This window comes from Bos taurus, chromosome X (assembly GCF_002263795.3).
Source record: "Bos taurus isolate L1 Dominette 01449 registration number 42190680 breed Hereford chromosome X, ARS-UCD2.0, whole genome shotgun sequence".
NCBI classification, from domain to species: domain Eukaryota; kingdom Metazoa; phylum Chordata; class Mammalia; order Artiodactyla; family Bovidae; genus Bos; species Bos taurus.
This window is the reverse complement of record NC_037357.1, coordinates 102,844,919-102,868,492: the sequence shown is the minus strand read 5'-3', so window position 1 is coordinate 102,868,492 and position 23,574 is coordinate 102,844,919. Positions and strand designations below refer to the sequence as shown.

The following is a 23,574-nucleotide window of genomic DNA, read 5'->3' as shown; positions in this document are numbered from 1 at the left end:
TTATACCATGTACCAGGGAGAGGCCAGGTACGCAGTGCATTGCTGGACCCAAACAAGGCATCTGGCGATGAAACAGTGCTGTGTGGGAAGGAAACCACTTCCTGGGCTTCTCCTGACCCTAACAACTCACAAATGCCCCTGGAGGGGGAGCTGACACCCACAATAATGTAGACCACAATATATTCCAGCAAATGTGACCCACAGGTCTTGCAGCTTGAGTTTATGTCTATTATTTTGAAATACAAAATTTAAATGAAAAAATTTCAAAATACAGGAGTGCACGTTGTCAAATTCCATATGGGAGTGTGCCAAGGACAGAAAAGCCAAATTCGACCCCAATTCTTCTCGAAGAGGCGACCTGGGAAAAAAGCTTGGGAAAAGCACACAGCTTTCCAGATCTCTGTTATCTTGAAAGCGCCATAGTTTAATAGCATGCTATGCATTGTTATACATTCTGCTTTTCTATCTGTATGTCTTAGACATCATTTCCTATCACAGCATGGCAGCCTTACCTCCTTCTTTTTTAACAGTCGTGCAATTCTCAGCAACATGGATGTGCTGTGATTGTTTGACCATTCCTCTCTCCATGGCCGCCTGCCAAGACTGCTGTGAACACCCTTCTGTGCACGCTCTGTGCCCTCGTACAGAGATCCAGGTTGATGTCCCTGAACACACACTGTTTGCTTTAAAGCCCCCTCCGCGCGTGTCTTCTTAAATTAAATGCTGGCCACACCTCATGGGTCATGGGATCTTAGTCCCCCACACCAGGGACTGAACCTGGGGCTCATACAGTCCAAGTACTGAGTCCTAACCACTGGACCACCAGGGAATTCCCTGAATTCATTTAATTCATCAGAGCAGACAATAAATCCAGTAAGATGAGAGCTCACGTACCACTGTCCATACCGTACAAATCTTTACTTTTGCATCTACTTCATTGCCTGGCATGTGGCTGACACTTGATAAATGTTTGTTTGGTAGATAAGGAAAAAATAAATAGATACAAGAGGAATGAAACGAAAGTATTCATAACCTAAAGTTCCTAAGGTGAGAAACCAGATCTTAAATTGGTTAGTGAATCAAGATTTTATTTGATCTCAAGTTTTACTACTTTATATCTAGAAACTATGAAACATTTCATGAAGTTTCTTAGTTTGGTTGTGGGGTGTTGCAAGATGAAAGAAAATTGCAGCTGTATTACTGAAGTCTTCTAAAGGTATTCCATGAAATGAAGGGAGAAAGAAAAAGCAAGACTGAAGACCAAATAGTAGCATGAAAGATGAAAGCAGGAAGTTACAGGCATATGTGCATTCATCCAGGTTTTACACAATTACATTCGATGCATTTTAATGTAAAAATTCACCAAATATATCCCCCACCCCCATTCCCTAAAAATCACATCCTTGATGGGCAGCTGAGTAAGCAAAGGAGCAGGGCTTCACTTGGGCTCGGACTGGAAGCACTTTCTCCAGGCAGTGGGGAACGTGGCAAGTCTGTTCCTGAAGATCCGGGGGCAACATGGCCTAGCTCGGCACCGCTGTGCTTTTGTGCTTAGTCGCTCAGTCATCTCCAACTCTTTGCGACCCCATGGACTGTAGCCCACCAGGCTCCTCTTTCCATGGGGATTCTCCAGACATGAATACTGGAGTGGGTTGCCATTTCCTTCTCCAGGGGATCTTCCCAACCCAGGGATCAAACCCAGGTCTCCTGCACTGCAGGTGGATTCTTTACCATCTGAGCTACCAGGGAAGCCCAAGAATATTAGAGTGGGTAGCCTATCCCTTCTCCAGGGGATCTTCCCAACCCAGAAATCAAACCGGGGTCTCCTGCATTGCAGGCAGATTCTTTACCAGCCGAGCTACAAGGGAAGCCCACTGGCTTTGGAGATGAGCAGACGTGGGGGAAGGTGAGGGTAAAGCTGATCCCACAGACCACTGCACACAACAGGCTAGGGGTTTGCAGTTCAAGAAACAAATAGGACAAAGCTGAAAGTGGATGACTTTTGGGGTAAGAGGAACAGAGTGAACTTGTGAAGTTGCTGAAAGAAAATGATGTCTTTGAACTTCCATAAGAATGTTCAAATTTCCTCCTTAAATTTCATAACAAAGGACCAGGCTTGGTCAACAATGTAATGAATATTTACATTATGAATACCTCTACACTATCAGCTGACCCTTCTGTTAAGGAATATTCATCAAGCACACACGGACCACACCCTGCGCTCAGCACTTGAAATAACTGAACAGAAAGAGCTGTGATACCAGCCTGGGCCCTCCCCCTAAGCTGTCAGTCAAGTTACTGTGTTCTCAGCCCAGCTCTCTGTCTTACCGTCTCAGGCTACCAGAAACGGGTACTCACAGTTCTGTACTAACTGGAAATGCTGGCAAGAAGGAAGGATTTCTATCTCAACATCAATACATCACAGCCCACCCATGGGCATCCTCATGATTGAGACTTTGAGGCAAGAGTGTGTGTGCCAATGGGCAGAGAACTCGGCATGGCCCTTCACAACAGGCCTGGCTGAACACAAGTCTAGTTACTGTTGAAACAGTTAGAGTTTTAGGACCAGAAAAGAATGTCACCTTTTAAACAGCAACACAAAGTGAAAAACAAAACCTGAAAAACAAACTACAACAAAAAAAAACCCTGGATGATAGCAAGTTTGGTACAAGAATATCTAATATTTTTTGGTTGGTACAGATAACACCACGAAGCTTGTGAATGTTAAAAAAAAAAAAAAAAAAAATACTCCCGAAGAGTCAAAGGAAAGTCCAGGAAAAGACAACACAAATCCCTTTTTGTTTGAGTGGAGTACTCAGAATAGTTTTTCCTTTTGCCCAGAAAAGGATGCCTGAGATGGAAGCCTGGGCGACTTTCACAGAACACGCCTGATCTTTGTGGAAGGTCGACCTAAAATAGAAGAGAACATTTAATTTTCTTCATGAGGGAAAAAAGCAAAACACTGAATACCATTACTTTAATGAGTTTTCTTATGAAAAGTAACAAGTTGCCATTATTAACGTCACAGCTAAGAGCAAGGCATCACTGCTATCATTTTAGGACTGAAGCGCTTTTTGATTGTCATAAAGTTGATTCATGTCAGGCTAGCCAAATGACTTCAGGTATACTTGACTAAACAAAGCTGGCAGGGAGTTTATTTTGAATCAGTTCAGATGTGAGACCCATCAATTAGAAAGAACACAAAGCTCTGTGTTCTTTCTTTCAAATAATAAGGACACAGTGAAACTTCAGACCTGACTATGTGTGCTCTGGCCTTACCTAAGGGAACAGACATCAAAGAGAAGAGGCCATTCAGTCCTTATTTAAACATCATATGCTTAACTCACCTCAGGCCTTCCCTCCAGGTGTCTACACCCCAGGTTCCTTTGAATCTGGTTTTAGATGCTGTTGACGGAGGCTGTCTAGCTTCTGAATATCTTCTGTCAGACCATTTCTAAGATCCTCATTGTTTCTTAGAAATTCTTTCACCACTTCCAGTTGGTTTAAGATCTGTACGAAGAAACCATACAATGCACAGCTTAGCTAATTTTATAGCAGACTTGAAATTCAGATGAAAAACTTACTAGCTCCAAGACTGAGTCCTGTTCCTGTGTCTACCAATAGCTGGTTTGGGGATCACACAAGGGAGTGTTTACTTGTCTCCTTAAAAATTTTTGCTTTTAGGGGTTAATATCCAAAATATATAAAGAACTCATATGATTCAATAGCACAAAAACTACCCAAGTTAAAAATGGACAAAGGACCTGAACAGGCATTTTCCGAAAGAAAACATACAAATGGCCAACAGGTACATGAAAAGGTGCTCAATAGCACTAATCATCAGCGAAATGCAGGTTAAAACGACAATGAGGTATCACCTCACACGTGTTAGAATGGGCATCCTCAAAAAGAGAGAACAGATGCTGGTGAAGGTGTGGAGAAAAGGGATGCATGAGCACTGTTGGTAGAAATGTAAATTGGTTCAGCCACTTTGGAAAACAGTATGGAGGATCTTCAAAAAATTTAAAAAGGAACTACCATATGATTTAGAAATTTGACCTCTGGGAAGGTATTTGAAGAAAATGAAAACATCATGCTGAAGAGATATCTACATCTACATGTTAATAGCAGCATAATTCACAATAGCTAAGACAAGGAAACAATGTGAGTGTCCATAAATTTATGAATGGATAAAGAAGATGTGGTACATATACACAATGGAATATTACTTGGCCATAAAAAGATGGAAATCCTATCATTTGAGACAATATGGATGGACCTGGAGGGCATTATGATAAGTTAAATAAGTCAAGCAGAGAGAGATAAATACTTCATGATCTCACTTATATGTGGAATCTAAAACAAAAACAAAAAAATCAATTCTTAAGAAAAGAGACCAGATTTGCAGTTACCAGAGGTGGGCATGGGTAAGTGAGTAAATCTTAAGTGTTCTTACCACAAGGTAAAAAACATGTTTTTCCTTTTTTGGGCATCTGTATGAGATGATGTCATATAAATATAGGACGTCCCCTAGAAAAAAATTTTTCAAGATTTTTTTTTTTTGGCTGTAAAACTTCCTGAATAGGTATATACCTATATGTGTGTGTGTTATATACATATATACATAAACATATGTACATATGTATACATATACACATATACATAAATATGATATTTATGTACATAAAAAAATAAAATGAAGCCCTTTCATCTTGAATTTTGTATCCATTTATTATAATTAAATATATATACACACATACATACGAGGGCTTCCCTGGTGGCTCAGTGGTAAAGAATCTACCTGTCAATGCAAGAGATGCACATACATACACATATATGTACAGACACACATATACAAATGTATACACAAACACATGTAAGTGTACACACTCACACATATAGAGCTCTTTCATTTTGAATTTTGTACACATGTATGACTATTAAAAATGTCTACATATGTACATTTATTATTATTCAGTATTTATAAAATACATGTGTCTATTCACTAGCAGTAAATGTACTGGTACAAAATTCAAAATGAACACAGGGTACAAGGTAAAAAGTTGGTTCTCTTTCACATCCTGTCCCCAGTCACTCAGCTCCTCTTAGAGGTGACCACAGTGAAGTTTCTTGTATCTCTTCCAGAGATACTCCATGCATTTACATGTGAACACATGTATATATATATGTGCACACATTTTTAAAATTCCAGTTTTACTGCGATATAATGGGCACATACACATTTTACAGAAACACAAATGGCAGCATATTAGACGTTATTCAACTGATTTTTTTTTCTGTATCAGAATATAAAGACTGGCCTCGTTTTTTTTTATGGCTAAACAGTTTTTTAGTTATGGATGTTTCGTATTTTAACATATTATTTCAAGCCTTCTGCTAAGAGAAATGCTGCTGTAGTAACTAACCTGGGACATGTGTCATTTTGCATAAAGTGACAGGTTATTTGTAGGATCTACTTTTAGAAGCAGAATGGAGTTTTAATTAATAGAGTTTTCTGTTTTAATGTTAATAGATTTTGCCAAAACTGTCATCTCTAGAGGTTACAGCAATTTAAACTCCCATCAGTAACATACTTCCTGACATTTAAACGTAATATAATTATGTACTCTCAAAATAGTACCACAGACACGTTTTCACTCAGCTTATCCCAGGATACCCTCAACTGGTCACTGTGCTTATTACAAACAGGAACGTTATTAATCTTTTGGGGTGTGGTGAAATTTTTTTTAAATAAGGGACCCCCAATTCCAAACTAGGTCAAAATGATCAAAAGGTGATGGAGTACCCTACTCCTAGCAGAGTGGTGGTTCTTGAATTTTAGAGATGTACACAATCGATTCTGTTGCCGGACATCTAGAGGACCCAAGCAGGCGCCAGGCTATTGTGGCGTGAGAGAAGGAGGCAGGCAGATGCAGAAGAGTGGCTGCCAGAGATGGGAGGGAGGGGAAGACTGGCAGGGACTTGGGGCCAGGATGAATAGGGAGCAAAGCTGAGGTCTTCCGCTAGGTTACTAAGTAGATGGGGATGTTCCCTTCAGCTGGAGCTGGGTTTTTGTTTTTGTTTTCCAATTTATTTTTATTTTTTGGCCATACATATGTGATCTCAGTTCCCTGACCAGGGAACGAACTCGAGCCCCTACAGTGGAAGCGCAGAGTCTGAACCACTGAACCACCAGGAAGTCCTAGCTGGAACTGTTTATTACATGGCTAGAAACAAGCCTACAGCCCCTGAAAGACTGCTGTTGCTGTTGTTGTTTAGTCGCTAAGTTGTGTCCAACTCTTCGTGACCCTATGGACTGTAGCCCACCAGGCTCCTCCATCCATGGGATTTCTCAGGCAAGAATACTGGAGTGGGTTGCCATTTCCTCCTCCAGCAGATCTTTCTGACCCAGGGATCAAACTCGCCTCTCCTGCTTGGCAGGTTGATTCTTTACCACTGAGCCACCTGGGAAGTCCCGCCTGAAAGATGTGTGCTGTGCTTAGTCGCTCAGTCACGTCTGACTCTTTGGGACCCCATGGACTGCAGCTGACCAGGCTCCTCTGTCCTTGGGAATTCTCCATGGAAGAATACATGCCCTCCTCCAGGGCATCTTCCTGACTCAGGAATCGAATTGGGGCCTCCCACATTGCAGGAGGATTCTTTACCAAGTGAGCCACCAGGGAAGCCCCTTAAATAATAAATTTGGAAGCCATAGAGATGTGCAGTGAAGCTTATATCAGTGGTATTATTCACAGTGGACATTAGTCACGGTGGGTACTGTGCTGTTAGCGCTTATTGCCTGTGCCAGGCCCTCTAGATGCAGCCCAGGGTCCTGCCCATTACTGCATTCCCGTCAGATGCCTGAGACCATGCTGGCCTGGTCTGTGCACTAAGATGGACTGAGGTCCTCCCTCCCCAGAGACCTTCTCATTTGATGTCTTGAGAGCTATGATCCTTTGTGCTGTCACCTCCTGACCCTCTCTGCTCTTGATATGTGCTTCACAGAGATGATTATTTTAGCTTGGGGGGAGGATAGAGACAAAAGGAGTTTTTTTTAAATTATCAAGAATGGGGAAGTCTTGTGCACCTTTATATGTTAAGTGGGAAGAGGAAGTAAAGATGGAAAAACTAAGTATTAATCCAGGTATACCTGTGGCGGATTCATTTCGATATTTGGCAAAACTAATACAATATTGTAAAGTTTAAAAATAAAATAAAATTAAAAAAAAAAAAAAGAAAAGTTATGGAATGCAGTTGGACAGACTTGGGTATTGAAGCCCAGCTCTGACTTTGGGCAAGACTTGACCTCTCAGAGCTTATTTCCATATATGCAAATATAGGATGACCATACATTTGCCAACCAGGATTCTTGCAAGGATTAGATATAATCTACTAAAAGCACATAGCACTACATCTGGTACATTCCTTCCTTCTGACAATCATTGAACAAAAGCATCGTGAGAGTTAAATGGATGACTCAGAAGCTGGAATAAAGACTGCCAAGGAGAATTATCAACAACTTCAGATATGTAGATGATACCACTGTAATGGCAGAAAGCAAAGAGGAAGTAAAGAGTATCTTGATGAGTGTGAAAGAAGAGAGTGAAAAAGCTGGCTTAAAACTCAACATTGAAAAAACTAAGATCATGGATCCAGACCCATCACTTCATGACAAATAGATGGGGAAAAAGTGGAAGCAATGACAGATCGTATTTTCTTGGACTCCAAAATCACTGCAGACAGTGACTGTAGCCATGAAATTAAAAGATGCTTGCTCCTTGGAAGAAAAGCTATGACAAACCCAGACAGTGTTATTAAAAAGTGGAGATACCACTTTGCCAACGAAGATCCATGCAGTCAAAGTTATGGTTTTTCCAGCAGTCATGTACGAAAGTGAGAGGTGGACCATAAAGGCTCAATGCCGAAGAATTGACGATTGTGAATTGTGCTGAAGACTCTTGAGAGTCCCTTGGACTGCAAGGAGATCAAACCAGTCAATCCTAAAGGAAATCAATTCTGAATGTTCATTAGAAGGACTGATGTGGAAGCTGAAACTCCAATACTTTGGCCACCTGATGCGAAGAGCTGACTCATCAGAGAGGACCCTGATGCTGGGAAAGAATGAGGGCAAAAGGAGAAGGGGGCGACAGAGGATGAGACGGTTGGATGGCATCACTGACTCAATGGACATGAATCTGAGCAAACTCCGGGAGATGGTGAAAGACAGGGAAGCCTGGCATGCTACAGTTCATGGGATCGCAAAGAGTCAGACGTGACTGTGTGACTGAACAATTCTGAGCCTACTATGTGCCTGGTAGGCACTATTCTAGGCAAAAGATGGTTAGTAAGTACTCTCAGCACTTAAGCCAAAACCCGTGCACTTGTCTTTGACGCCTTTCCTTCTCTCACACGCCATGTGTACCCCCGCTTCTCATCACCTCTACTCGTCACCCGTCCACCCTGGCCCGAACTACCACCTCCCTGACCAGGTAGCTATGGCAGCCTCCTAACATCTCTCTAGTTCCATCTTTGGTCCCCAGCCCCGCGTCCTCTACCTGGCGGCCAGTGCTCCTTTTATTGTCCTGCAGCGTTGCTGCCATCTCAGGAGGAAGAGCCTGGGTCCACCCAACGGCTCACAAGGCTTCCCTTCTATCTGCTCCTACCACACTCCCCCTACGCTGCTCACATCACCGTGCCCTCAGCCTGAATGCTCCTCCAGATCTGCCACCTGTCCCCATTCGGCCACTCCTGATCCCCACACTCTGCTCCACACAGTCCTTCTCCTCTTTCTAAATGCCCCATCATTACGTATTACATGGACCGTTTACCATCTGTCTCTCCCAAGGGGACCTTTGTTTTGTTCACTGATGCACACCAAGCTTCTAGAACTGTGCCTTGCACACGTCAGCACTCACTCATGAACTAAATCTGGACTTTAACGAATGGAGTGTCAATTACATCCTTTCCCTGCCTGCCTCGACTGCATTCTGTTGCTGTCCTTGCTCCCCAAGCTTCCCTATGAAAGTGGCTCCCCCACCAGGGTTTAAAAAATCAGTAATGATTTTAAAGAACAAACATGTGGACACAGAGGGGTAAGGGGAGGGTGTGATGAATAGGCGAATAGGACTGACATATATACACTACTGGGTGTAAACCAGACGGCTAGTGGGAAGCTGCGGTATACAGCACAGGGAGCTCAGCTCGGTGCTCTGTGATGACCCAGAGGGGTGGGAAGGGACAGTGGGGGTGGGAGGGAGGCTCAAGAGGGACAGCATATATATATATATATATACACATAGAGCTCATTCACTTCATTGCACAGCAGAAACTAACACAACACTGCAAAGCAATTATTCTCCAATTTTAAAAAAAGGATGTGCAAGTTCTTTACATGTTTGTTAGCCACTTATGGTGCTCGACGTTCTTTCACTGAACTTTGAGCCCCCGAGATCCTAACGAAGCAGGTGTGTGTGAAGGGCTCTTGGGTGGCACCTGCTGCTCCCACTTGGCTCGGAGGTGAACCACCCTAGCCCTGCAGCTTTAACAAACACCAGAAACATTCACCAAGAGTCCCATGCTCATAATACAACCACTGTATTTCTTGATTCCTTACTGCACGTTTTCTCATATTTTAACATCTCAAATGAGACTGCACTTTACCATTCGTAGCACGAGCTTGCATGCTAAGTTGCTTCAGTCGTGTCCAGCTCTGCAGCCCTATGGACTATAGCCCTCTGGGCTCCTCTGTCCATGGGATTCTCTAGACAAGAATACTGGAGTGGGTTGCCATGTCCTCCTCCAGGGGTCTTCCTGACCCAGGGATCGAATCCGTGTCTCTTAGTCTCCTGCATTGGCAGGTGGGTTCTTTACCCCTAGCGCCACCTGGGAAGCCCACCATGTATCTTACAGTAAATGAACAGCAGTTTTTTTCTTTGAAAGTAACTGAATTAGTGATGTGTCATGCAATTCATAGTGTTTTACAGTCACTGAAATTTGGTTTATCAAATCCTCTGACTCTGGAGACTAACCCGAAAGAACGTGAATAATCATACATAGTGCTATAATTTCAAAAGAAGTCTGTTCCACGCATCGTGGATAGACAACCTGTAGCTTCTGAGATAACGTGTCAATCAAGCCAAACTTACATTCTGATCAATTGAAATATCAAAAGAAATGCCACGGTCTACTGAACAGAAAGCATGAAAAATGAGAATTTATCACCCCTATCTAGAGACTTTGGGACCCAGAGGACAAGTCAATTAACCCCAATTTCCTCTCTGTGAAATGGAGATAATGAGGGGTCAAAATTTCCAATTGCTAGCTCCTTGATGACATGACAGGAGACAGGATAACCACTGCGTGGCATGTGGGCAGGCAGGCTCAGGGTCAGAGTGGGGTGACCCCTGGGCCAGCCCTCATGCCCCAACCCTGAGGCCTCTCACCCAGCAGCACTTGCTCCTCAAGGTTGCTGTAAAGCAGCGAATTGCCAGGGTCCCTTCCCACTCTCAACTGGCAGAGACTCCTGGTTTCAGTGTGTTGCTACTGATGCATTTTGCTCTTTGTTACACAAAACAGGAAAAGAACTGCAGCTCCCTCAAGGAAGAAGACAGAATTTCTGATGACTTGGGGTCCATGAGCCTGAGCCCCTGGTTTCTGTCTGTTGGCTGACTTTGGGGGTTAGTTCTAATGGCATTTTCAAATAAAGCCAGATGAAACAGACGGATTTAGAAAATAGATTTCACAGTCTTATTCACCATCTTAAATACCTATTGTGTGCCACGGTGGGGGTGCCCCCAAACCAGTGGTATCCAGTCCCTGTGCCAAAGGAGCCCATCAAGCTGAGTGAAACACCTGGGTCAGGGTCGGGCAACTTAACAAAGGCACATGGACCAGCACGGAGCCTGGCCTCAAAAAGGAGTACACGCTTTGTATTAAAACATGCTGTGTTTTATACGACAGCCTGGATGGGAGGGGAGACTGGGGGACAATGCGTGCGTGCTCACTTTAGTCACATCCGACTCTTTGTGACCCCACTGACTGTAGCCCGCCAGGCTCCTCTGTCCATGGGATTCTCCAGGCAAGAATACCGGAATGGGCTGCCATGCCCTTCTCTAGGGGATCTTCCTGACCCAGGGATTGAACTTGCGTCTCTGTCTCCCGCTTTGGCAGGCAGGTTCTTCACCACTAGAGCACTTGGGGGAGAACAGATACATGTATATGCATGGCTGAGTCCCTTTGCTGTTCACCTGAAACTATGATAACATTGTTCACTGGCTGTATTCCAACACAAAATAAGCAAGGTAAAAAAAAGTAAAGTTCAAAATCAGCCTATTAAAAAAATAAATAAACCACGCTGTGTTTAACAAGGTAATCAGCAAAACTACTTTCCTTGGACAAGGTGGAATGGACAGATAAAATGACCTGTCCAAGATCTCCTGGGAATCTGGAATTCTAATCCAGCAGGACATTTCTAAACCTTACAACAATATAATTCTATTATTGTTAATTTTTCTTAATACCTTGCCTGTAACAAAGGAGATTCCTAGCTACTGTACTTGAGACCCTCATTAGCCTGCAGTGTCCAGAGATAGAAGCCTTGTTGATCCTTCAACCTTTGCCACCTCCTGCTGGGTCCAAGAAATCTCACCGGCAACTACAAGCTTTGCCTGGCAGTGCCTCCAGAACTTGGCTCGCTGCCTCCTGCACACCTCTAGCTTATGTCCTTTTTCTCTCATCCTCACAGAACTGCAAGAGCCTCTTGGCTTGTCTTCAACCTCTGACTGCACCAAGACTTCACTTTGCAAAAGCCATTATCTAATCTGTTTCATTTACTCTCTCTTGCTTTAAAACCTCTGTTGGCTGCCAACTGCTTTGGGGGAATAAGGTCCAAACCTCTTAGTGCGGCACAGAAAACCTTTCAAAATGCGGCTTTGACTTGCCAGACCACCCTCACACCTGACCACACCTCCCTCCCACACTGCCTCGTCACTGTCCGGCCCAGGCTAGTCTTTCATGCCTTGGCAAGTGCTGTTTCTTCTGCGAAGAACACTCTTCTGCTCTTGCCAATTTTCCAAACTCTGATTTGATTCTTAGTCCCAGTGATAGACAGGGAGGCCTGGCTGCAGTCCATGGGGCTGCAAACAGTCGGACACGACTGAGCAACTGAACCACCACCACCACCACCACCACCACCACAACCCAGTGAAACAGCATCTCTCAGCAAAGCTGGTTTTGCAACCCCTTCTCCCCACCTTGACCTGCAGAAACTCCCCAGAGCCTGAGGCTCAGGATTCCGTGGTCACCCTTCCTGTGGTTTTCCACTCAGTGGCATCCAAATGTTTGCTGATCAAGTGAAAATATTTAAGGGTAACAGTATTTTATGCCAAAAGAATATTCATGTCTGGAAATTATTTGACTTATCAGAAACATAACCGGTGACAAGTTAAAATGAGCTACTCTTCCCCCCTGGGGCCTTTCTTTGCTTTGTTTACTCACATAGAGGATACAGTACTTTTTTTTTTTTTTTTTTTACCTCTTCAGGCAACACCTCTTGTTCTTTTACTTGAAGATAGAGCTCTTGAAGTTTTTCCTTTAGTAATTCCATTTCTATCTCGTTTACTTGGCTCTCACTCAGGTAAACTCCTTTGTCACACCCATCTCGCTGATCTTCCTCAGGGATGTAAACAGCCCAGTCAGATGTCAACAGCTGTTGGGTTACCAAACAAATAGATGAACTGAATGGAAAATATATTTTAAAAAAAAAGAGAGAGAGAGAGATATTCCACTGGGTTACATAAACGTGAAAGGGAAAGTCACTCAGTCATGTCCAACTCTTTGCAACCACATGGACTATACAGTCCATGGAATTCTCCAGGCAAGAACACTGGAGTGGGTAGCCGTTCTCTTCTCCAGGGGATCTTCCCAACCCAGGAATCGAACCCAGGTCTCCTGCCTTGCAGGAGGATTCTTTACTATCTGAGCCACCAGGGAAGCCCAAGAATACTGGAGTGGGTAGCCTATCCCTTCTCCAGGGGATTTTCCTGACCTAGGAATAGAATCCGGAGAAGGCAATGGCAACCCACTCCAGTACTCTTGCCTGGAAAATCCCATGGATGGAGGAGCCTGGTAGGCTACAGTCCATAGGGTCGCTAAGAGTCAGACACGACTGAGCGACTTCACTTTCACTCTTCACTTTCATGCACTGGAGAAGGAAATGGCAACGCACTCCAGGGTTCTTGCCTGGAGAATCCCAGGGACGGGGGAGCCTGGTGGGCTGCCATCTATGGGGTCGCACAGAGTCGGACACGATTGTAGCGACTTAGCAGCAACAGCAGCAGGAATCGAATAAGGGTCTCCTGCATTGCAGGTGAATGCTTTACCAGCTGACCTACCAGGGAAGAATTTATAATTAAACATTGTTCACTGGATCCATTCTAATACCATCCTGTGACCACAGAAAAGCTGCTCAGATGAATCACAATTCTGACTTCATGTCAACATGCTTACATTCTAAACATGCTTACATTCTAAATTTTTGTTTAAATCTAATAAGCTTTAAATTCTAAATAAGTGACTGTGAACTGTACTATATGATGATCTTTTACTTTTATCTAGCTTATTTCACTTTTTCTATTTCATATTCAGTACTCCATTTGATTTAGTTTATATTTTCCAATTTCTCCATGTCTTTGTTTTTTGATATTCCTTCTGAAACATTGGTATACATGTATATATAAATAATATGTATAATATATACATTTTAAGAAAACTTATGAATAAGAAAACTTATGAATTTTAGTTTTATGAAAACTAAAAACTTTATGACATTTTGATTCCACTTGTTTGACTTAGTATGAATAGAATGCTAGATTTCTAATTTAAAAAATAGATATGCAACAAGTAACAAAGGTTTACTGTATAGTACAGTGAACCACAGTCAATATCTTGTAATAACCTATAATGGAAAATAATTTCAAAAATAATATACATGTGTATGTATAACTGAATCATCTTGCTGTGCACCTGAAACATTTTACGTCAACTATACTTCAATAAAATATATATATTAAGAAAAATAAATAAATAAGTGGCTGCGGATCCTTTTACCTCCCCTTAGTTCTTTAGGCCAGAACTGCTAAATGTAATTTTTACCTGTTCTATTTGGGAGTATACCGCCACAATCTCTGGGATATTTTTGAATTCATTTAGAAAATTTTGGATCTTCATCTGAAAATCTCGTAGCCATACAGAAGATACTTTCATCTCTGAAGAGTGCATGATCTCGTTACGACACTTAATCACCTACAGAAAGACAAAAAAAAAAAAAAAAAGAGAGAGAGAGAGAAACCTTCAAAACCCAACAGTGGGGTACACTGAGATTCTGGAGCTCCAGAGAAAAATCACAGAAAGGCCTTGTTCATTCTAAAATCCACAAGTGTGTGGCCTGCAGGTGTTGCCAAGGCTTATTCAACCCCTGTCATCTGAAGACTAAATTAATCAAGGTAAGAAATATAAACAAGTGTACAACTGTCCTGAGTCCTTGAACTCTTGGGTGAATCTCTCTTACACAATCCTCCAAATGCCCTAACTTAAAAACACCTGCCAGGGTTTCCGTAGTGGTTCTGTGGTTCAGAATCAGCCTTGCAATGCAGGGGACACTGGTTCCATCCCTGGTCTGGGAAGATCCTACATGCCTCCATGGTGATGGGCATGGGCAGCTGAGCCCATGCCCTTCAACTCCGGACCCTGCATTCTGAATCCCGTGACTGCAACAACTGAGCCCATGCACCACAACTACTGAAGCCCTAGAGCCCACGCGCCACGAGAGGCCACCACAGTGAGAAGCCCACACACTGTGACTAGAGAGCCCCCGCTTGCTGCAACTAGAGAAAAGCCCACACAGCAACGAAAACCCAGCAGAGCCAAAAATAAATACATAGTTTTTAAAAAACCTGCCAAAGAGCAAGAGTATTGGCTACTGGCTTTGAGAATACCCAAAGGCTGAAGCAGACAATGCAAAAACCTTTTTAATATGAATATATAACTCCTACCCAGTCTTCCACATTCTTGATGAAAAGCTATCAAAGGGGTCAGTTTTTTATTGTGATAGTTTTTGTCTTTTCTGATGGTAAAGGACTCTCAGTCCCTTTGGCTGCTGGCATGCTAGCAAAATATACATGCATTTCTGCACATATTATAAATAATCTGTGTGCGCCATATATACTTTTTAATGATCCTCAGAGTAACAAATGCACCAGAGCTGTCCTCTGGTGACACAGAGACAGCTGAAATCTCCCAGAGGATGTCTGACAAGCACAGTGATCTGTTCTGACACTGTTTATCCACTAATGTTTATGTTTTCTTTAGGTCAAGGTAACTTGGTCTTGCAACTGTTTATACTTCCCTGGTGGCTCAGATGGTAAAAAACCTGCCTGAAATTTGGGAGACCCAGGTTCAATCCCTGGGTCAGGAAGATCCCCTGGAAAAGGTAATGGCTACCCACTCCAGTACTGCCTGGGAAATTCTATGGACAGAGGAGCCTGGAGGGCTATAGTCCATAGGGTCGCAAAGAGTCAGACACGACTGACTAACACTTTCACTTTCAACTTGGTCTTTCAACTGTTAGCCAATGAGATTGAGAAGGGCAGGACTCAAATACTGGCATCCAATGGAGAGAATGATGCATTGCTCTGTATTTGTTTTTTTAATATGGGAAATTACTTTGCCTCAGTTTATGACAGAACAGGTAGGAGAAATTTGAGGTTTGCCAGTTTAGCGACACACAGTACAATGGCAAGTTGTTTAACAACTTGGGAAAGTTCAATCAGGGAGAGTGGAAGGGTCAGCTGCTTTCACACGGGGGTTCCGGACATCACAGCAGGTACATGTGACGAGAGCGCCGCTCACCTCTCAGCAACGCCAACGGTGGACCTAAGTCCAACGCTACTCTGTGCACCACTGTCTGGGGAGAAGACTGTGAGCTCCACCCACGTGGCTACTTTAGCAACACAGGGTGTGGTTCCTGCTTGGCAGCATCTGCTTGGCAATCTGAGGGTTCTTACCTCTGTGACTTTTCTTCGATCAACCACAAAGTGATCACAGGAGTTGATGAGATTCAGAAGAGCAACTGCGTCACATTCCTCGGGTCCCGTTTTGTCTGCCAGTCCTCGGGGCATGAAGGCCTGCAGCAGGGGAGGCCCAAGAGGCTCATGAGTCTCCTCCAAGCCAAAGAGACATCTATCTACACGGGGCTAGTGGAACAAAAAAACGTTATCTGCCTGTTCCCCCAGGGACGACTGAAACTCTCTTGCTGAAGTTAAATTAGAGCCTCATGAGTCCACAATGCAAGTCGGGAAACAGTGCAGCAGCCAAGCCTCAGCCCAGGGCAGTAACTGAAGAGCTGCTTTATCTGTCCCCCTGCTAGTAGAGGCACTTCCACACCTGACCTAACTGTCCTTTCTTAATGGCATATAAACAGGAGGCAGGCGTAGGAAGCAGGCTTCCCCGGTGGCTCAGTGGTAAAAGAATCTGCCTGCAAGGCAGGACACTGGGGTTCGATCCCTGGGTTGGGAAGATTCCCCTGGAGAAGAGAATGGCTACCCACTCCAGTGCTCTTGCCTGGAGAATTCCCATAGACAGAAGAGCCTGGCAGGCTACATTCCACAGCAGGATGCAAAGAATCAGACAGGACTGAGCATGCATAGAAAGAAAGGGGTAGAAAACACCCTTTTTTCCCCCCTTAAGTTTCAGTGGCTGAGTTGTTAAGATAAAACTAATAGTTGCTCCAAAGTGAAAGTTCAGTATGGTGGTAGAATGTGAAGAGTCTGGGCTTTGGAATGTGACAGAGCTGGGCTGCAAAACACTCTTCTGTCACCTGTCAACTGCGTGACCTTGGGCTAGTTATCTATCCTCGGATCCCTCATCAGTAAACGGGGGATAACTGTCCTCATCTACCTTGAAGGATGTTTCGAGAATTAAATAAGTCAATGCGGGTAAAGCACTTGCATGGTGCCTGGCACATGAGGATGCTGCTGCTGCTAAGTCGCTTCAGTCATGTCTGACTCTGTGCGACCCCATAGACGGCAGCCCACCAGGCTCCCCCGTCCCTGGGATTCTCCAGGCAAGAACACTGGAGTGGGTTGCCATTTCCTTCTCCAATGCATGAAAGTGAAAAGTGAAAGTGAAGTTGCTCAGTCGTATCTGATTCTTCACGACCCCATGGTCTGCAGCCTTCCAGGCTCCTCCACCCATGGGATCTTCCAGGCAAGAGTACTGGAGTGGGGTGCCATTGCCTTCTCCGGGCACATGAGAAAACACAGGCCACAAATGTTGGCAATTATGATGCTGATGGTGCAAGGTAAGCAGAACCTACATAGGCATTACAGATGGAGTCCCAGGGTGTGAGATACTAGATACAACAGAACGGCCTCATTCTAGCATGATCTTGCCTTTGGTAGGATTTTATGGTGTGGACCCCCAAACTGGTGTTTTAACAAGGCTTGGGTTTACTTCTTTCCTGAAATATTTCCAAATTTACGTCTGAATGCACCAACTTTAACCAAGCCACAAAAGAGTACATTCCTGCTAAGGGACTAAAAGAGATGACATATGAAAAATGACTCGCAAAAAGAACTCTAAATAAAGAGACCTGCTGCCTTGACTACAAACACGTTTCTGTAAGCAGGCAACCAGCCACTTCCTATAGTGCTGCTCATAGTGCTATTTTGAAAAAGGCAAGCGGCAGGGGCCAACGCCCAGCAAGGAGAATCGGGGCTCTGTTCCTGATAGTGGTTGAATGACACACCCTGGCCTCACACGACTGAGAATTTGTATACTGTACACTACATCAAAGTGTCAGTTGCTCAGTTGTGTCCGACTCTGCGACCCCCTGGACTGTAAGGGACTATAGCCCTCTAGGCTCCTCTGTCCATGGAATTCTCCAGGGTATCTTTCCGACCCAGGGATCGAACCCATGTCTCCCACATCTCCTGCACTGCAGGCGGATTCTTTACCATCTTAGCCACCAGGGAAGCCCCCGTCACTGTCTCTATCTTAACAGACACTGCCATGTCCCAACCCACTGAAAGAAGTTAATTATGGATGCTGCAAATGTTAACCAAAAACTTAACTAACGTATCACAGGCCAATTCATTTGAAGAAATGATGAAATGGAGAGGAAACGAAGAAAAGAAACATGGCTGAGAGGGCCATCCAAAGTGAGAGGGGCCTTAGTTGACTCAAGACCAGGCAGTTTCTCTTGCCCCTTACAAGGTATGTCCAGTCTGGCATTTTCTCACCAAAACAAACCTCCACGTGAAGGTTTCTCCGCATGAAGGTTTTATTCTAGTACTTTTTCGCTTCTTCGGAACCAGAAGCCAATGAGGAGGCTCCACTGCCTCCCTGCCGCTGACATCTGTTTCTTAAAATGGCATCGACCACTGCTGCCTTCCAAATGTGACAGGCACAGGGTGAGAAACAACACTTGATTGCCTCTCACTACCCACTCCTGAAGGGCTTCCCAGGTGGCACACTGCTCTAAAGAACCTGCCTGCCAATGCAGGAGACATAAGAGACCCAGGTTCGATCCCTGGGTTGGGAAGATCCCCCAGAGGAGGGCATGGCAACCCACTCCAATATTCTTGCCTGGAGAATCCCATGGACAGAGGAGCCTGGTGGGCTACAGTCCACGGGATCACAAAGAGTCAGACATGATTTAGCATGCATGCATGGACCCCCTTCTGTCTCTTCACTGAGTAGTAGGAGAAGAGGCTGGAGAAATAAACAGGGGCTAGAACATGCTGGGCCTTACTGGCCTCAACATGGAGTCTGGAGTTTATTCTAAGGACATCAGGAAGCCATCCAAGGATTTTGGGCAAGCGAAGAAAAGTGATCTAATTCCCACAGGAAGACTGCACATCCTCCATCAAGGGTGAACAGAGCAGCAGAGGCAGCCAGGTGGGAGGCTGGCAGGAGAAGGGGTCGAGAGCCGTGACCTAGAGAGGGTGAGGAGGATTCCAAAAATAATCTGCAAGTACAAATAAGAGGGGGAGAGAAGGGAAGAGATGAAGCAAGAATGATTGTAGGTGGTTGGTGGTGGGGCATGGGGACAGGCTGGGAGGGGGAGATGAAGAGTCCAGCTTGAGAAGACAAAGTGCCCAGGAATTGAGGAAGTGAAAGAGTCACGTAGCAGAGATGGGCCTCTGGAGTACAGAAGAGAGCAGAGAGCTGTTCTGTTGGCAGAAATATATTTAATATCTCATTCCACAGGCCTGAGCAATATCCACCCGGGGAGGAGAAGCAGGGGACAGAAGAGGCCCAAGGAAGGCTAACCGACATTCAGAAGGAGCCTGAGGAGGAGGAGTTGGGGGGACAGGAGGATACTCGGAGAGGAAGATGTCTCACAGCCGGGACTGTTTCAAGAAGAGGAGTGGCCGACAGTGTGGTAGTGCTGAATATCTGAGAGGCAGGAAGGAGGAGGCTGGAGAGCTGAAGGTCACGTGTGCCCCTGACAAGATAGATGCAGTGGAGGGGCAGGGGTGGCAGAAGCCAGGGGGTAGTGGGTTGAAGAGTCAATGGGACTGGAGGAAAAGAGAATTAGGCATAACGCACTTTTTGAGAGGTTCTACTGGGAATACATATGGGAGGCAGTTAGAGAAATGGGGAGACAGCAGAAGGGAATGGATAAGGGGAGCTTTCATTTCTTTCTACAGTTTATTTTCCAAGTGTTTATTCAATTTTTTTTTTTTAAAAAACAGCTTTACTAAGATGTAATTCATATACCATATAATTCACCCATTTAAAAGTATACAGCTCTTTGCAATGACACGGATGGACTGTGAGGGCATTATGTTAAGTGGAATGTCACAGAAAGACAAATACCACATGATCTCACTTATACCTGGAACCTACAATAAACCCCCAAACCCGAGCTCATAGGTGCAGAGAAGGGACTGGTGGTTGCCAGAGGTGGGAGAGGGTGGAAGAAGGGGGCAAAATGGGTGGAGCAAAAGTTACCAACTTCCGGTCTTAAAATAAGGAAGTCCTGGGGATGTAGTATTTCAAAGTTGCTAAGAGAGTAGGTCTTAAAAGTTTGCATCAGAAGGAAAAAAAGACTGTAACCACACATGGTAATGGATGTTAACTAGACTTATCATGATAACCATTTTACAAAGCATATATCAAATCATTATGTTGTATGCTTGAAACTAACTACACCTCATTAAAAAAAAAATGAAGCATTTACAGTTCACTGGTTTTTAGTATATTCAAAGTTGTGCAACCATTGCCACAGTTGATTTTAGGACATTTTCATCACCCCCCAAAAGAAACCCCCTAGCCATCAACTATTGCCCCCTCTTCTCCTCCAGGCCCTGGCAACACTAGGCTACTGTCTGCCTCTATAGATTTGCCTGTTCTGGAAATTGCATATAAATGGAATCATACACTATATGACTGGCTTCTTCCACTTAGCATGTTTTCAAGGTTCAAGAAAAGATATAGCATGTATCAGTACTTCACCCTCTGCCCCCATTAGTATCTTTATGTTACAAATACTTAATTTCTTTTTATGGCTAAATAATATTCCATTGTCCGGACAGACCACATTTCGCTTACCCATTCATCAGTTGATGGACATTTGTGTTGTTTCAACCTCTTGGCTAGTGTGTATAGTACTACTTCTGTGAATATCTGTGCACAGGTTTTTGGGCAGCTGTGTGTTTCAATTTCACTGGGTATGTACCTAGGAATGGCACTGCTAAGTCATATAGTAACTCTATATTTAATCTCTTTTCTTTTAAAAAACTGAATAAACCAAGGCAATACTAAGACTATTTGGACAGTGATGAGAGTAAGCTGGCAGGTCAGAAGAGTAGATAACTGGAGACTCAAAGTCGTTGGGCAGGTGGGAGGGGATAAGGTCCAACACTCAAGTGGAGGGACAGGGCGGTAAGAGGAGAGATGCCCTTCCTCCTTTGTAGCAGAAGGAAGATGGTGCACGTGGAGATAGGTTGGTAAGTCTGGTAGAAAGACGAGGAAGCACATATCTGGGGCTATCCATAAACTCCAGGAAGCGAGAGCAAGATTAGAAGCTGGGATAGAGGGTGGAGGGAAGGGCAGTAACAGCTGTCTCTGGGCAACAGGAGCCTACGGAGAGACAGAGCCAGATGGCAGGGGCTTGTGGGGAGCTGGTGATTAAGAACTGAAAGTGAAACTGATCAGCTCCCTTGGAGCTGAAGTAGAGGATGCTGTCAGGAAGGCTGGAGTTGGGGCCTGGCCAATGCAGAGAAAGGAGAATAAAGGCCGAGAAAACTGCAAAGGACTAAACAGAATTATGGACCATGGAATCTGGGCTAGCCGAGGAGACAAAGGACATGGGGAGGGCCAAGGCTGATGGGGACTGGGAAAGCAGGGGAAACCTCAGAGCTGTGAACATTGTATAGGGACAAGGGGCTAAGCTTGGGGTGGGAGATATTAACAAGTGTGCCAAGAGTAAGGAGGCTGCTTGGCAGCACAGCTCTCTGTGCTGACACAGCCCCAGATGTGAGCCTGCAAGTGGGAGGCTGAGGTGGATGAAATCAGAGGATGCTCAAGCGGGGAGTCTAGAAACTGAGAAGATGGGGTTGGAAAGGTCTGCGGGTGACAGCAATGGAGGGGAAAGAGTGGCAGAAACAGGTGGCAAGGGCTTCAAGTGGATTCTGAGGGCATGAAAGCAGCAGCTGAGGGACCTTCACTCTACACCAGTAAAGGGTAGAGTTTTAAGTCTTCTCTAGGTAAAAGAAGCTGGCAATTCTATGGCAGCAACAAAAAAAAAAAAAAAGAGAGAGAGAGAGAGGAAGAGGGTGTAATGATTGCTCCGTGATAGCCAAAAGTCTGCGAGTCACTGATATAGTCCAATTTCCTCATTTTTGAGGTTAGGGAACAGAGGCTGGCCCAGGGCTGCACTTCTGATTCCGGCTTCCCAGGCACCTCCAAAGGTGAATGCAGGTTCGGAGGTGACTTCGACAGGCCCCTCCCACCCCCTACTGGGCTTCTGGCAAATACCAAAAAGTCAAAAAAATTCCTCCATCTGCCCAGCTAGTGAGTCACAGCGCCAAGACCTAAAAACAGGCCTAATAACCCCCCCCTTCTATCTTGCTGCCTACCCCAACCTGCCTCCCCAAAGTTTTATGCCTTAGCTGCGCACTCACGGTCCTTTCTATCTTTGCCCCAATTTTCTTTTATTCTGCCATCTTCATGGCACCCTACAGACAAAACGAGCAATTCAGGAAGCCTATTCTCATAAACGCCTTGCCTGCTCTTTCCTCTGTGCCGGTGCTCAGGATGCTCGCTCCACACCTTGCCCCAGCTACACCTGTTGAAATCTACTTTACCAAGCTGCGCTGGGTCCGATATAAACAGCCCTGAACCACCTAGACACTAGACCAAAAGCCCAATCTCTCTCTCTGCATCCGCTTGTGAGGCTACAGCTTCCATAGAGACCGGACAGAAGCCCCGGGCTCCAGGTAACGCCTACCTGGTAGGCCAACTCCTCCTACCCTCCCGACCGCAGATGCTTACCTTGGCCACCTCCCAGGCGTCGACCGGCCAGAAGGCCGGCCGGCAGTTTCCCCAGTGGACGTCTCCATTTCTGTTGGTGTGATGTTTCAAAATCTCCCGTTTCCACTCTGCGCACACCTGACACTGAGGCTGAAACTACAGGAGGCGGCGGTGAGGAGGGGCCCGGGAGGGAGGGGCGGCATCTGGGCTTCGGAGCCTCGGGTAACGCGGTCGGTTCGGCTCCGGGGAGGGCACGAGACACTGCGCCCAGGGAAGGGGACGGGGTGAGGGGCGACGGTCAAGACCACGGGCCAGGTGCTCACCTGGCGGGCGCGAGGGCTGCACCGCGAGCCGCTGCTGCAGGCGGCGCGGGGGCCCAGGCCGGGGGCGGCGGCGAGCAGCCTGCTGTGGAAGGCGAGCATCTCGCGGCCGACGAAGCCCTGCAAACAGCCGCGCAGCAGCAAAAGACAGTGGCCCGCTTTCACCCAGTTCTTATACTCGGCGCAGTTGAGGCGCACGGCCAGCTCAGAGAGCACCATGTCCAGACCTGGCCAGCGCGGCTACCGGGTGAGGGGCGGGGCGAACTGCGGTGCGCAGGCGCAGAAGCCTGGGAGCGCCGGAGGCAAGAGGAGCCTTGGGCGTGGCCCCGCCCCCTTCCCGTGACTGGGTGTCCTAGTTTCCGGGGCAAGTCGGCCTCACCCCAGTCTTATACGACAGCAGACACGTAAGTTCTTTGTCTGGTGCTTGCCCAGAAAGCCTCTACCTAAAACTGTCTCCCTCTTCTCTGTTCCCCCAAACTGAAACCTCACCAGGCCCGACTTTAGCTCCCTCGAGCCTGTGCTCCAGTTCTCTTACTGTAAAGCTGTAGACGGTGCTCGGGCTTCCCTGGTGGCTCAGACCGTAAAGCGTCTGCCTGCAATGTGGGAGACATGGGTTCGATCCCTGGGTCGGGAAGATCCCCTGGAGAAGGAAATGGCAACCCACTCCAGTACTCTTGCCTGAAAAATCCCATGGACTGAGGAGCCTGGTAGGCTACAG

At 45.5% G+C, this 23,574-nt stretch overlaps 1 protein-coding gene across 1 annotated transcript; it reads right to left on the bottom strand.

Annotated features, from left to right (window-relative positions):
* Window positions 1-1,067: 1,067 nt before the first annotated feature.
* On the bottom strand, window positions 1,068-23,112 carry CXHXorf38 (chromosome X CXorf38 homolog). The gene is made up of 7 exons (XM_002700210.7): window positions 22,860-23,112; window positions 22,558-22,692; window positions 16,062-16,181; window positions 14,152-14,301; window positions 12,533-12,706; window positions 3,348-3,510; window positions 1,068-2,910 (listed from the first exon to the last, which is right to left on the bottom strand). The coding sequence occupies exons 1-6, from the start codon at window positions 23,073-23,075 to the stop codon at window positions 3,370-3,372; spliced, it is 936 nt and encodes a 311-aa protein (XP_002700256.1). The 5' UTR covers window positions 23,076-23,112; the 3' UTR covers window positions 1,068-2,910; window positions 3,348-3,369.
* Window positions 23,113-23,574: the final 462 nt, after the last annotated feature.